The sequence below is a fragment of the Centroberyx affinis genome, unplaced genomic scaffold (assembly GCF_046629955.1).
Source record: "Centroberyx affinis isolate AG114_WGS23_722 - 3 ecotype Tasmania unplaced genomic scaffold, CSIRO-AGI_Caff_v1 ptg002812l_1, whole genome shotgun sequence".
Lineage (NCBI taxonomy): Eukaryota > Metazoa > Chordata > Actinopteri > Beryciformes > Berycidae > Centroberyx > Centroberyx affinis.
Window position 1 is genome coordinate 209,526 of NW_027280957.1, and position 15,688 is coordinate 225,213.

Consider the following 15,688-nt stretch of genomic DNA (forward strand, 5'->3'; position numbering starts at 1 on the left):
GCTTACTCATTCTATTATGAAAATGTGCCCTTTTATATGTAGATCAATTACAGGCTCACACAGTAAGCTGTGCCAGAGAGCTGTCGATGTTGCAGGTCTTTGGTTGCCAATAGAAGTCTATAAGTCAGAAATGACTTAATGGAGTCAGGGAATGAGTGCAGTCAAAGAGAGAGGGGCTTCATAGGGATATTATTACCAGGATTTGTGTGTGTGCACCTGATGTGTGCATTCACTGGCATCTTGCCTAGGCAGAAGTGATCTAGGCAGCTGAAAACAGCAAGAGGATACAGTGCTTTGAAACCGTCTCTGCCTGTCTCTCATCTCTCCTTCTCTGCTTCTGTCTCTGCCTGTCTCCCTCTCTACCTGCGTTTCTCTCGCTACCTGTTACTTTGGTGTACTTCCCATCTAAACAAGCCCAGTGTTGGTGCTGAAATGTTGATACAGCGGTGGTGATGAAGAGGACAGAGGTCAGCTTTATTCATTTCCTCTCCTTGACAACAAGTTGCTGCAGCTGTCTCTGCCATCCAAACTAACACGTCCTTTGGTGTTTTCAGTCTGGCAACTTAAAAGGATTGCCTCTTTCACAGAAGCGTGCATTTCATTCCATTGCACCCCTATTTTTTACACACTGAGACACATTGAAGTTGTCAAAAAAAATTCACTGTCACAAACGTTGATCCTTGAAAAATATATTTATTACACACAGATTTGCCTTGCATTTTACCAGGAAATTATACTGCATATGATTGTATGATCCATTCTGACAACCATGTTGTGTTGCTGCTATGCGACAACAGGCAACAATATGTTCTGCAGGAAATGTATTATGTGGTTGCAGTTCCCATTTTCAAGATTACTAAATGGGCTTTTGATAGGAAAAAACTAAACCAAAGTTTATTAGTAAAATTAGTAAAAGTTGAATACATTATTTCATATTGCTTTTGTTTCGATTTCATGTTTCATGGTAAAAACAACAAAACAAAACAAAAAAAGCTTATCTTCAGGTCAGCTAAAGTGCGCAGACAGTGATAAAAAGGCCTCAATTGTTGAAAACAGTGATCATGTCCAAACTGAGCTTACAACCAGGTCTTTAACACCTCATACACTCCCCTTCAGAAAATAAATGCTTTTTTGTTGTTAACCAAAGTAGTTTGTGCTCATAGACCAACACAATGTTCTTAAAGGTTGATCCACTAGGAAACAAGTAGTACTTTTTCACTGATTGCAGCTTAATGAAGTGTTACTGGATTTGCTGGCCTGAGTTGTTTGTTTCCTGTCGCTGGGGGCATTGCCAGCTTTGTTGTCCAAAACGTTGCCCAATGTGTGTGACAGCCTCCCTCCTTAGTGCTTAACAGTCTTATTGTAATTGCATCCCGAATGCTTATGGTACTTTGGAAAGGTCACCTGTTCTTTGGATGTGACACGATGATGAATGGTGACGGGACCCGCACAAAACACACCGTTAAAAAGAGTTTGCTCCCTGTGGCCTTGATGGATATAATGGAGGTATTTTACAGGGGGAGGTGTGGGGTAAAGAAGGGATGAGGAGGTGACAGAGGCAGACAGCTGCAGTTTGTACTCGCCTGGAGGGAGAGGGACCCCGCAGGGTGCCAGGGCTCCCCCTTCAGGCCAAGATGGGTACAGTTAAGAGGAAAAGTTTCTCTCCGTTATCTCTTTCTGTCTCTCTCTCCATCTCTCCCGCCCTGTCGCCTTCTTAGGTAACTCACATACACACACAAACACACAAACACTCATACCTCCCCCTCTCATAAAATTCTGATTGGTATATTTAAATGGACTCTCCTAGGTGTCTCTCTCATACATATGAATCTCTCTCTGTCTCTGTATGCCACTTCAATTTAATGTGCTTTATTGTCATGAATGTTAATGAGCAGCCTTGCCAAAGCATCTAAATAGGATTGGGATTCATCAGAAATAACAAATACATAGCAGGTAAAGCGTAAACACTTGTCCCACCTCTCTCTCTTTCTCTCTCTCTCTTCCCTCAATTAACTCACACACCTCCTTCCACAGTATTCTGGCAAAGTTATACCCCTCCACCTCCCCCGCCCCCATTTCCCATACAAGCTCTGTTTTCAGACGCTACACCTCCATCACTGCAGGACCCTCAGTAACACCATTATCCCATTCAGATACCACTTGATATCATCAGGACGAGCGCTGAGCCTCTCGGCATTCAGACGCTCCTATCTGATTATACCCAAATTGAATCAGGCTGCCAGCTCCACTATCAAAGCCCTTCTCACTTCACTTCAAACTCATTCAGTTAGGGGAAACTAAAGTGTGGCATCTTTGATCAAGGATGGTGCAATTTTTATTTATTTTTTTTGTTTGTGGCTCGGCATCGGTGGTTGAATGGTGGCAAGGTGGGATGCAATGAACAAAGAGCAAGTCATAATTTTGTTCCTCAAAGCAAACCTTTCAGTATCATAGCAGCCTGTTAGCCAAAATGTTTCGTTAGCATTGCCAAAACGTAATAAATTCCACAACTATTAGGCAATAAATTGCTGTGTCCGCTCAATCTAGTTGTAACTAAAATATTTGCCAGGAAAAATATATTTTGTCAGTATCCATCAGCCACCACAGTTACAGATACACATTGTGATACCAACACTGGGCAAACGAGCATCACTTAATACAGGTGAGAGAGGCTAATAAATTCAAAACCTGTTACACAATAAACAGCGGTGCTAGCTCACTCTAGTTTAAGTAAAATATTCACTGGCAATTTTTTTAGTGTTTTTTTTTTTGTGCACATTGATTAGCTGCTGCTGCAAAGCTATACCTAACACCGGGTGAGCGAGCATCTTTTAATATGAGGAGAGAGACTGACTGATCGTCTGGCCTGAATTTGGCTCCTGGGGGAAAAATAACTCGCCTCCTTACACAAGTTTATTCCAGTTCCACCGCTCAAGTCGTCTTTGCAGCAGTTCATGTAAAATACTACCACTAAGAGACTTAAGGGGTCACCAGAGTCATCAAGGTTCAGGTTCTGCTGGTAGTAGCTTTATGTAACTGTAAGTTTTGGTTAAATGCGGCTACTTCTCTGATTCAAAGCCATTTGACAGGAGGCAGGCTGTTTGGGAAAAGGCATGTTGGTTATATAACAGAAGTGCCTTGGTGAGTGTGATAATGATTCAGACTGGTCTAACCGGGTGCCTTTCTATTGCATAACTTGTTGACACCTCTTTGTCCCATCCGTACAGTAATACACACACACACACACACATACACAGACACACACACACACACACACACATAGACACACAAACATTACATTCCTAACTCAACTTCAGGGAGCACAAACAAGTCTTCTGTTTCTCCTACTGTTATTCTTTTAAACTTTCTCTCATTTTTTTTCACGCTGCATACACACAAACATACACAGGCACAGGCAACACACACACACTTCACTCTTGGATACTTGGGCCTTAAAGCATCTGAGACTAGCGAGGTATGATATAAAGCAACAGGTGGCCAGAGAAACACGTGGCCAAGAGTAAAGCTAGCACCACGTTAGACTCAACGCTGTGTGTTCTTGTGTTTACATGCACCTTTACAGCTTGTGTAGATGATCTGTGTGGTCGTGTTGCACAATGTACCTGTACGGAAAAAGTACTGTAATACCTATTTTGAGAAACGGTACTATACTAGACTTCTGCAGAACCGGTACATTATTTTGTTGTGTTTCACGCCCTACATACCATCACCAGCCCGCGGAAAATTCACACTCAGAAATGTAAAACTTGCTTATTTACCCACAAATTAAAGGTGCTTGTGTAACATTTTGTCTTTTTCAAAATTAAGACCACATTTTCCATAAATCCTGTTGCTTGCTGTTGCAAAGACGATGCCCCACCCCCCACCCCCCAATGAGATAATGAAATATATAGAGGATTTGATTAAATATAACTCATAAGTTTTTGGATAGGATTTAATCAGTTTTCTTTTACAGTCACGAGGAGTAATGGGCACATATACTTCATATATAGCCATTCAAGTGAAGAGGACTGAGACAGAGAGAGAGATGAGGGGAAGAGAGAAATAAGTGGCAGGAGGAGACTTCAGAAGGGGAGGAGTGAGGAGAGAGACGGCAACATTCAATAATGTCATGGCCTGCAAATGCCATGGATTCTCTGTGTGTCGCAGGTAGAGGTGAGAGAGCACGTGAATTTAGGACTTAAACTAACCAGAGCTATCAGCACATATTCAAGGTGCTACGTCAGTGATAGGAAACATAAATACTCACTAACTGCTGTCAGATCAGGTTCAGATGTGGCTCCAGGATACTTGAGTTTTAAATGTTGGTGCAGTGCTGTTTGGGAATGCCATTCTGTTTTGCAGAGGTTACACTCTGCTGTATTGTTGGGTTTGAAATAGAGCTGCAACGATTAATCGATTAATCGATTAGTTGTCAACTATTAAATTAATTGCCAACTATTTTGATAATCGATTAATCGGTTTGAGTAATTTTTTAAGAAAAATAAGTCAAAATTCTCTGAATCCAGCTTCTTAAATGTGAATATTTTCTGGTTTCTTTACTCCCCTATGACAGTAAACTGAATATCTTTGGGTTGTGGACAAAACAAGACATTTGAGGACGTCATCTTGGGCTTTGGGAAACACTGATTGACATTTTTCACCATTTTCTGACATTTTATAGACCAAACAACTAATCGATTAATCGAGAAAATAATCGACAGATTAATCGACAATGGAAAATAATCATTAGTTGCAGCCCTAGTTTGAAACATTCCCAGGAACTTTTTCGGAAGGTTTTGCGGGTTTGGTTGCATTTTCAGCCATCTTGAACGAGAGAAATGTCTTCTTTGCCTCTCTGCTGCATGCTGGTCAGTTTGACAAGTTAACAGTACACATCTTTTTTGCATATAGCCTGAAAATGCATAAAAAATGCGACGTGTCGATGATAAAAATCCACAGCAACATATTTGTATAATTGACTCAACGGTGAGCATGGGCGTCAAACAAGGCACAGTGAGTTTCGTTGCACTCAGAGAAGTGGGTCGTCATGTCTCTCTGCTAATTGTCCACCATAGGAATGTCTCTAATTAAAAGAAACAGCGGTAAGTCTTGTTTATGTATTTCACCGTTGGGTAATCATGACACGATGCACTTTGTTTCTCTCGTAGGAAGGCCAGTGACGCACATAACATAAAGAAATGCGTAATGAAAACCAGTAGGACGATTCCCCCCCCATGGCCATGTAGCCCAGTTTTAACAAGATGCGCTTCTCTAGGTTTTCCTTCACCACTCTCTCTCTCTCTCTGTCTCTCCCTCTTTCACAAGGGCATTGTTTGCTACTTATTGAATTTGTATGAACCCCATCGATTCCGGCTGATGTCTCCATAGGTGCTGCATCATTTAAGTGTGACATGATGAATAAGGAAGTAAAGCTTGGTCTGCTCTTCTCTCTGCATCTCTGTGGATTTACAGGCATGATAAGCGGTGAACACTTTTACTTTGGTTATAGACTTATACTTTTGGTGCTTGGTGTTTGGAGCTAGATGTATTTTGTTTTTGGGCTTGGAGCTATATGTGTTTTGCAATGATGAGCAACTTTTCTGTTGCTGTTGACTCCCTCTCTGATTTTCAACTGGTCATCAACTTGGTATACGATGTGGTGATTTGTTAAGTGCTTTTATATTAAATCCTATCTGTGGTCCGAATTTCCATTATGGGTCAATAACGATTTTAATTGAATTGTGTGGTTGTTCATTTTCTTTGTGCATCTTTCACATTCTTCCCTTTTAGGCCTGTATTGCTGGTCTTATTGATCAGAATATAAGAGTGCCATGTGACTCTTATGTTCTGATCAATAAGATTCACAATCACTCACATTGACCGACTGAAGCAGAACCTAGCACTTTTAATTGAGAAGGCACTTGTTGCTGTTTCTTGCCACCGTCTTCTCTCTTCTTACAAAACGAATAGTTCTGGTCCTCAGTTCTGATTGTCTGAATCACATTCAAAGCTGTTGTACAATAACCAATAAATGCAATGTCACCTGTGACTGCATAACCGTTCATATACATATTGAAGCTTTGACCAGGTATTGGTGCTCATGCTGGCACTTGAAACATGTGGTTTGGCAGAAGAATAACATTTCATTATTATATTATTTAATTATGATTGATTGAAAATAAAATGTACATGAACATTTGCATTCTTTATTGATTGCAATGGTACAGCATGTTCATGCTTTTTGCATTGCTGCTTCGTGTTGTGCCAAGCAACTCCTCTTTGTTGTTCTAAAATCACTAAAGCACAGCGACTCATGGGTTATTACTTAATTTTACATGGTTCTGTAGTCTATATGGTCACAATAAGTAGCTAAGTCACATTACAGTGTTTCCCACAGGTTGTCAGTTTACTGGGCGGAGTTGGGAGGGATGTTATTGACGACTTGTTATTGACAGTTCATTTAACGAGCGCAGTAACTCATACGTTTTCAGGCACTAAAGTCTCTCAATCTAGTAAAAGCTAATGGCATTGCAACATTAGCTGACTACCATACTTCCATCTGATTATCGAGGCTACATTTCACAGTCTCCCCATTCAGTTTGTGTCGGCACAGTCACGCCGCAACTCGAAAGGAGCACAGCTGCGTTACATTGTAGGTGCAATGAATTATGATAATTGTAGTTCACTAAAACGCTTTCGGCGCTTGGCAGACTTAAATCTTGATTGTTTGGAAACTACATCGCCGAGAACTGCCAGCTTCATGCATCACGGCAGCCAAAATGAATCCAAAACAAACATTTTCTTGGCGGGCTGTTAACTTACCTGGGAGGGCTGCACAAATGTTAACATTGTATGGGAAAATAACCATTTGACAAACTGCACTCTTTCCTACTTGTTTCTGTTATTGTGTGGTTGTGTGGGCCTGCAAAACAATGTCTGTGCTACTCGATGACTCTGAATACCAGCGTCATCTAAATGCCTAAAACATGAAATATAAATGTAAACAACCATGCTGACATCTTGCTCTCTCTTCCCCCGGCTCAGGCGCGTTACAAGCAGAGTCTGGACCCCACGGTGGACGAGGTGAAGAAGCTTTGCACGTCGCTGAGACGCAACGCCAAGGAGGAGCGAGTCCTCTTTCACTACAATGGCCACGGTGTCCCTCGACCCACCGTCAACGGAGAGATCTGGGTCTTTAACAAGGTACCGCATACACACACACACAAACACACACACAAATTAGTAGACGTGCATACACAGATGTGGAAGTTATCGACTCTTTTTGACATCACAGTCAACTGTAAACACCTAGATTCATCCTAACTTTTCAATTCCACTGCATAACCAGCATGCCGTGACACCAGGGTTCAGCACCGTTGCACTATAGAAACTCACCGACTTGCAAATCAGACATAAAAATCCCAGTTCTTCACTGGCCTGTCGTATAAGTAAGCACCCACTCACAATGATGCACCGCTGCTGTCTGGGCTTGGCTGTTGCCTCCACCTCCCCAGTACGCCCTTGGGCCTTGTCTCCTCTCCTCTTCCTCTGTTTTTCCCCCTCCTTTTTCCTCCTAATTTTATTCCGTATACTGATGAATCCTATAAAAATAAGCTGCTGTGTCAGTGTGGCTAAGAACGGCCGACCAGGAGATCAATGGGGATTCGGATTCGGCGTCGAAAGCTGCAGGAAAAGTATGTCAGGGAAGTGGAAGTAGCACCGAGTTTTCCTCACTGCTCCTGCATTGAATGGAGGAGAAGTGGAGGGGTTCTGTAAAGTATATGGTATAACAACTTTATAGCACTGTGGCTATATTTATTACTCTCTCCCCCTGCCCTCCTTTCTCTCTCTCTTTCTCTCTCTGTCTATGCCTTTTCCCTATACTTCCTTTCTCTTTCTGTCTCATTTTCACTTTAGTTCTCTATCTTTCTCTCTATTTCACTGTTTCTCTGTCTCCTTCGCCTTCTCACATTCTCTTTCTCTCTCTGTCCATCACTGTTTCTCCCCCTCTTCTTCACTTTCTTACTCTTTGTCTTTCCCTCTTTCTGTTTCTCTCTCCTCCATTCTCTGTCTCTTTCTCTCTCTGTCCCCCCTTCTCTTTCACTCTGCTTTTTTGTCTCTTTCTCTCCTCTCTTGCTTTATCTCTCTCTCTCGCTTTCTCCCTCTCTCTCTTTCTTTGCCCATCTCTCTCATACCCTTATTTATCTTCTCTTTTCCTCCTTTCCTTTCTTTCTCTCTCTCCTTTTTTGTTCAAATATGATTTATCGGCATGGCAGGGAAGAAAGCCACGTTGATGTAATATTGTAGACACAAACAACAGATGACTAGTTAATAATTGAACAAAAACCAATAAATATCTGTGTTACCAGCAATAATATAACACACTCTCTTTCTCACTCTTTCTCACTCTACCCCCCACCCTCTCCCTCTCTCCCTCTCTCTCTCTGTCTCTCTCTCTCCAGAACTACACCCAGTACATCCCTCTGTCCATCTACGACCTGCAGACGTGGATGGGAAGCCCGTCCATCTTTGTCTACGACTGCTCCAACGCAGGCATCATCGTCAAGTCCTTCAAACAGTTCGCCCTGCAGAGGGAGCAGGAGCTGGAGGTGGGCGAGTGCTTAGACACACACACACACACACACACACACACACACACACACACACACACACACCACAAAGTAGTCAAGAACTAGTAGTATTGTATGAGTTATAATTGGAAGCCACACTTCCACGGATTGTGTGAGTGTCACACACACACACACACACACACACACAGCATGTGGTTTGCACTCCCACAGAGTAAAATGAATTGTTGGTATTTTATGAGTTATTAGTGGCAAACACACTCATATCTGCAGTTAAGGCTGGGTGGTAGTCTCAAATGTGCTCACACACACACACACACACACATACACTTACTCACATATCACACTCACTCACATATCACTCTCTCACACACACATGCTTTTGCCCACACACACACACACACACACTCGCTCATATATATAAAACCCCCTCAGAGGAGACGTAAGCGGCCTCAGTGTGTGTAGAATCACGATGCTTGGCTCGAATCCTCTGTATGAAAGAACCAGGAAGTACTCAATGCTGTGATCCAGCCAATCAAATGGGCAGCTGGCTCTAAATGAATTTATAATAGGGTTGTGGTTCTGATTTGGATAGATACGACCCACACACACACACCCACAAACACGCTCACACACATAAACCCACACACACACACACCATTGCCGCTCTCGCCGCTCCCCATCCCTCTACCTCTTCATCTTTTTATTACGCTCTCTCCTCCCATTCTCTCTCTCTCTCTCTCTCTCTCTCTCTCTCTCTCTCTCTCTCTCTCTCTCTCTCTCTGTCATGTTATGTGAATTCCTAATGAGATGGCGCTGTCATTCATCTCAATTATTCATGGGGAAGTTTCAGCCAGACTGTAGATTAGCTGGAAAACAGAAGAGAGGCGCAGAGAGAGAGAGAGAGAGAGAGAGAGAATGGGAGGAGAGAGAGATGAAGAGTAGAGTTAGTAAAGAGAATAAAGGTAGAGAATGAGCAGTACCAAGCAATATAGGGGAGGCAGAGAGACGGGAGGTGACAGAGGTAGAAGGAGAGAAAAGCAGCAGTGCTGTGAAGGCTGTCTTACCCGGTAGTAAGTAAAGGTGAAGGTAGAAGCCAAATTGCTGAGTTGCTACAGAATTCAGCAGAAACCCTCACAAGTTTCTCTCCATCCTCAGCCTTTCTGCTCTTTTCTGTTGAAGTTTGCGAGGGTCATGTTGGGGCTGTATGATTATGGCAAAATGATAATTATGATTATGATTATTATTTTTATAAATATTGTGATCATGATTATTAATCATGATTATATCTTGGTTTCAGGAAACAAACTTATTATATTGCTCTTTTCCACCTTAACATATATTTTCATGTTTTCACTTTTTTCACTTTAGAAAGTCTTGTTTTCACTCTTAATGACTTACACAATTCAAATAATGAATAATTATTACCTTATTAATTTGGGGAGCAGCTACAACTGCAAGCCAAACTTTGCACAGAATCTGTACTTGTTTGTCGTCACCTGGTATCCAAATGGCAGACGCCAATCCACTTTTAGGAACGAAAACATTTTCATGTTTGGTGGTTTTCCTCTCTAATGTTTGGCCAATCCATTCTTTTTCACTTTGCTCTAACCCTTCTTTCCCACCAGAGCTGCCTTCTTCTCCATCTTAACTTTCATTTTGGTCACATGGCGCATGTTGCACATTCAAAGGTTGAGATTGGTCATACGTAATGGAAGCGCATTTCATATATTACATGATTGTTTTAAATCGTGGAAACATAAAATTGCGATTTACTTGTGATTAATCGTGCAACCCTAGGTAAAAGAGAGAGGGAGTGTCAGAAAGGAGAAGCAATAGCAGCACAATAGTAACAAATAAACCTGTCTGCAAGAAGATGGGCAGAAAGCAAGAAAATCTAAAGGAGACAAAACAGAATGAGAGAGAAAGAAGAAAAGAAGACCTGTTTTGGGTCTAAATCACTAAATCACTGATTAATTCAGGAAAGGTTTTTGTTAAAATACAACTGGAACTGCACCTTGAAATCTTAAAAAGGTTGTTTTACCTGTAAAGAGACGTTTTTCAAATTGCAGTTTCTAGTTACATTTTGAATCAAGTGTACTGAAAGTGAATTGACCCCCTGCCCTTCCCACTGGTCTTTCTTCCAAGACACAAGAGCATGATAGGCTTTCACAGAGGAGTAGAAGTAGTGAGTTAGATGCAAGTGTTGCCGGAGAGAGGAGGTGGCAGGAGAAGAAACTCCTGGTTCTTCCAGCGAGCTCGTACAAGGGTTACGGTGTAATGGGCCACTTGGGGTTCTCCCACAGCTACAGCCCAAGGTAAGAGTTTTATCTACTGCTGTCTGCAGTCAGTCGAGTGTAACTGCAGTCAAGCCCACCTGCAAAGCTTACCTAGCCCGGGAGCTAAAACCATCTCAAGTAGCTGTAGTCATCCAGGAGGTCACTGCATGCTGAGAGATGCTGTGTGACTGAGGCAAGAGTGGACAAAAAAACTTGGTGAGGGAATGGCAGGAGTTTACTGTTGACTGTATTTCTCACAATCCATTCAAAATTATCTTATGGCTGCCAGTGCAGTGATTTTTGGTAACTCTATTCTGCATGTTTTGTGTATGTAGCGCGGCACATCACACACTCGAAAGCCATTAGCTGCCTCATTGCACAAAACGTATTCATTTGAGGGTGCAAGCCTCTGTTTTAATCAACAGAGCTTTGGTTGGCAGGGTTAAAACTTGGGGAAGACCCCGCAGTTAAATGCAGATGAAGTTGTATAACAGCCAAACGTGGAAATGTTTCAATTTCGCACCTGAGCGCTCGCCCCTCTCACCCACTCACACAGGAAGTGAATAATGGGAGGGGTAATGGAGACATGGAGGAGAAGAGTGAGGGAGTGACTTCCAGAGGCTTATTAAACATGCAGGAGACAATCCAAGCAGGGAGCCCCCACCCCACCTCGCCCCGCCCCAATAGCTCTGTCGCTGAGGGAACGTGCAGCAGAGGGAGTCCCAGCATCGGCCTTCATGGACAGTTGAACACAAACACAAAAGTCTGCACGCTCCAACTGGCTTTGCATACACAGTCACAGGCACAGTGTACACATATTGACAAAATGTAGTGACACACACACACACACAAATTGCAGCCATTTGTGAATACCCACACGCCTTTTCACATTTAATCGCAGATCCAACGTGCGACAGGCCTGATCTCACTGGGGAACACATTATCAGGAGATAGAGGGGCAGTGATGCAGACGAGGGAGAGGCTGAAGGAAAGAAAGGAGAGGAGGAGGAGGAGGAAGAGGAGGTGTTTTATCACTCCTCCACCACGCAATATCAATGCAACCTCAATTCAGCTATCCATTGAGCCAGCCAGCCAGTCAGTGCTGTGTGTGGGCGTCTGGTCTGAGTGCTCTATTATGGGGCCACCTGCTTCCTTTTAAATATCTCATGACTTCCTGCACACACTCAGCAAACACGCTCCCCGCATTAGCTGTGGGGCGGAAAGAGGTGTGTGTGAGTGTGCGTGTGTCTTTGTGTGTGTGAGTGTGTGTGTGTGAGAGAGAGTGTGTGTGTTTCTGCATGTATCCATCATGCAGAGATAGGGAAAGTTTCAAACAGAATCACTGCAGCACTCGCAGCAAGGGCATACTGGACAGTGAGTGTGTGTGTGTGTGTGTGTGTGTGTGGTGTGGACTAGGTGTTTGTGTTGCCAGCGTTTCCAGGATGCCCTCATTAAGCCTCTACCAGCTCCTGCTTTCATATTGATGAATAATTGATATGCGGCGGTAGAATTTATTGGTTGACTAGAGTTGCAGTTTGGTCGCCGCCATGTTATACGTGCGCTTGAATGCGCGCGCGTGAGTTTGTTCCTTTACCGTGTTTGTGTGATTACACAAGGATCTGAAATTCCCCCGTAGGATTAGGCTTATAAATTAGTGTCACTCAAAAAAAAAAAGGAATTCTCAGCAATTAAATTGTATCCTGATATCCCCAAGTGGAGGAGAGAGAAAAGAAAGCTGTCATGGTGAGTTTCATGGTAATTTGTGAGATTACAATATGCTAATGTGATAATTACAGTGGATGCTTGGCATTAATCAGCTTCTGCTAGCAATGTTGTCGTATTTACCGCAAGGATTAGCGCAGTGTCGCACAAATTCTCAAAATTCTTTTAGGAGACAATGTTCCTCTAACATTGACACAACAAGACGACTGTGAGAGGCTTAGATATGCATGTTGCTTTGATTGTGGTGTGTGTGTGTATATGTGTGTGTGTGTGTGTGTGTGTGTGTGCGAGGTTGAGTGAGTCTACATTTTCCTCATTAAAGAGGGAGAAGAGGAATTATGGTACACGGAGATTGGCACACATCCACTCGCACAGGAATGGCAGCACTTGGGCACCCACTCACGGCTGAAAACATCATTCTTTCACATAGGGATGAATTATGCATGTACACAGAAAAAGAGACACACGCAGAGTTACACACACATAATCACACTCCCCCATTAATTTAGCCTATTCTTCGAAGAGCCGTAATCTTAATATCATGATTTATTCATGTGTGTGCTGAACTCGTTATAGTGCAGTACTGTAAATACATAATGTCTCGCACTGAGATCTGAGCCTCAGCTTCTGCTGTCTGTTTTTTTTTGTCTATAGAGAACCCAGTCTACTTATTATAGAGTCAACTCATGAGTTATTGGGCTACCAGAGAGCAGTAAGCATGTAGATACAGGAATGGGATGGCGTTATATAAACCTACACTCCTCAGAAGCTGTTTTCTGGCTGTGATGTGCCAAACTGGAAACAGAAATAGGGATTGAATGTCTGAATTAGGTCGCGGCGGTTCCCGAATGAAATACAGATGCTTTACTTTCTTATTGCTTGTGAAGTAATCTTTCTAGGCATACAGTAGGAACTGCGTTTTTCTTCTGTTTTCATTTTGTTTCCAGGGCTGCCTGTGGATCAGTTGTTTTATTTGTCTTCGTGTCTGATCTTGTAACCGGCTCGGCTAACCCTTAGGGCTCAGAAGAGCAGCACGTCCCCTCAGTGCTAGCCTCAGGTAGTGTGGGTTTACCATGACTTGCATCAGATGCTGAGACACAGTACACAGCTGGCAGGGAGGGCTGTGGAGTAGTTTCCATTCTGGGGCTCTAGCTGAGTGCTACTACATGTGTGTAGTGTGTTTGTGTGTGTGTATCTGTGTTTATGTTGTGTGGTGGTGCTGTTTTCTACACGACTGCCTACTGATGATGGATCTATATGAGTGTGCCTGTGTGGTTGTCTGTGTATGTTCACTGTATGTTTGCGCTTGTATCCGTGTGTGTGTGTTTGTATGTTTGCCTGTGTGTATGTTTTCCAGTGTAAACTGATCGCCAGGGCTTTTAGTGTGTGTTGTAACACCTGGCGCCAGACACTTTGAAGACTCCTCACACCCACTCTCCCTGCTCAGCCTCTCGGTCTGTAGCCCAAAAGTGTTTGCAAACATAGAAAGAGTTTTAACACTCAAAGCAGCGTTTTCTGCTGCAGTAAACTGCTGCTCAGAGTGTCTGCAAGTCCTGAAAATTTCTTAGAATTAAATTATACTATCTAAAGTCAAGGCATTACAAGGTCTAGAATACAGTTAAGTAGAAGAACATCTTGGACTCAGTCATTTCAAATCTTAAATTCAGTTTTAGAGGTCTTAAAAATTCTTGGTTTGCTGTTTTTCTGGTGAAAGATGAGCCCAATTAGCAGGCCTACAGTATATTCTGATCGCTCTACAGTTGTTTAATTTCCATTTTCATTTTCCCTTACAAAATTGGTCTTATTTTTCATTCTAACTGGCATTTAAAAGGTCTTAAAAACATTTTAAATTTAACTTAATGAAACTTGCTGAGTGACTGAAGTGCTGACTAATGTGACTGCACTGCACAGTTATTATGACAATGATTATTTTCTATATATGTTGTGATTATAGTTATTAATCATGATTATTAGTCTTGATGATTTGCATCTCATATCAACATCTTAACGATTTTCAACTGGAGAAGTCATTCTAAATGAAATGAAACGTTTCAATATTGTTGATACATTAATATTGTACAATTATTGGTTGTGGAAACTAATACTGCAATATACGATTAATTGTGCAGCCCCACTGTCTCATATATCAGCTGTTGCATGCACGCCTACTGTTGTTCAATCCAAGTAAGCATCCACCTCTTAATAAGAAATCAATTACATTGTTCTTATGGCCTCTGGCAGTTCATTTTAGAGTTATGCCAATTAAAAAGTGTCTCTCATAGCTGGAAACAAGACTGTAATCTGGGATGCCATCAACAGATGACACCCTCCATAGCTCTTCCCCTGGCAATGATAGACTGAATTTGTGGTGATTTTCCTCATTATAGGCATTTTCTGGAATGGAATCAGGCTCATTTGGGTGTAAAAACTGCTGTAATTAAAAAAAGAACGTCATTAGAGTAAATTTCCAATTAATTGGAACAATACAAAGTGTTTCTTGGTGGCATTAAGGGTTAGATTATTAAAGGTTTCTAGTATTGACTGGTCTGTTGAGACAATGATGATAATAACCATATTTGTATAGCTGTTTTCTTAAATTTACAAAGGGCTACAAATTAAAAGAAACAAAACATAACAATCAGCTATGATAAAGGGAAGTGTTGCATTGCTGGCTCCATTAACGCCCACAGCTCATTAAAGTCTACTCAGCAAAAGACAGAAACCATATTGAACTCCCAACAAACAAATCAACAATACAACAGCATAATGAGATCATAAATAGTGAAGTGCTCCAAGTATAATTAAAGTTTTACGTCATTTGAAAGTCTCCTTTTCCGTTTTTCATGTTCGCAAGTATTGACTGAGCTGTCCAAGATGGTGGAAATGACGTGTTAATTCTGTTTGGAGGATAGACTAGAAGATTGTTTATGACCGAGGACCACACTGGGAGTAGGCAGGCGAAAAGAAAATTTCTCTGCTGAGATCAATAAACTATCACATCATCATTAAGCTCTCAAAATGGTTCAGGCACTGTGTCCATTGTAATCTGTTTTAGCTAAAAGCACAAGGTGGCAAACTTGCAAAGTGGCGCTGGCT

At 42.1% G+C, this 15,688-nt stretch overlaps 1 protein-coding gene across 1 annotated transcript in view; it reads left to right on the top strand.

Moving 5' to 3' along the window:
* The window catches only part of rptor (regulatory associated protein of MTOR, complex 1), a gene marked incomplete at its 3' end in the record, with an annotated part of 129,156 nt that overhangs the window by 55,056 nt on the left and 58,412 nt on the right, over positions 1-15,688 (top strand). Inside the window, exons 5-6 of the mRNA XM_071536002.1 lie at positions 7,048-7,206; positions 8,466-8,612. Coding sequence (XP_071392103.1) covers positions 7,048-7,206; positions 8,466-8,612 — 306 coding nt within the window. The remainder of the gene's footprint in view (positions 1-7,047; positions 7,207-8,465; positions 8,613-15,688) is intronic.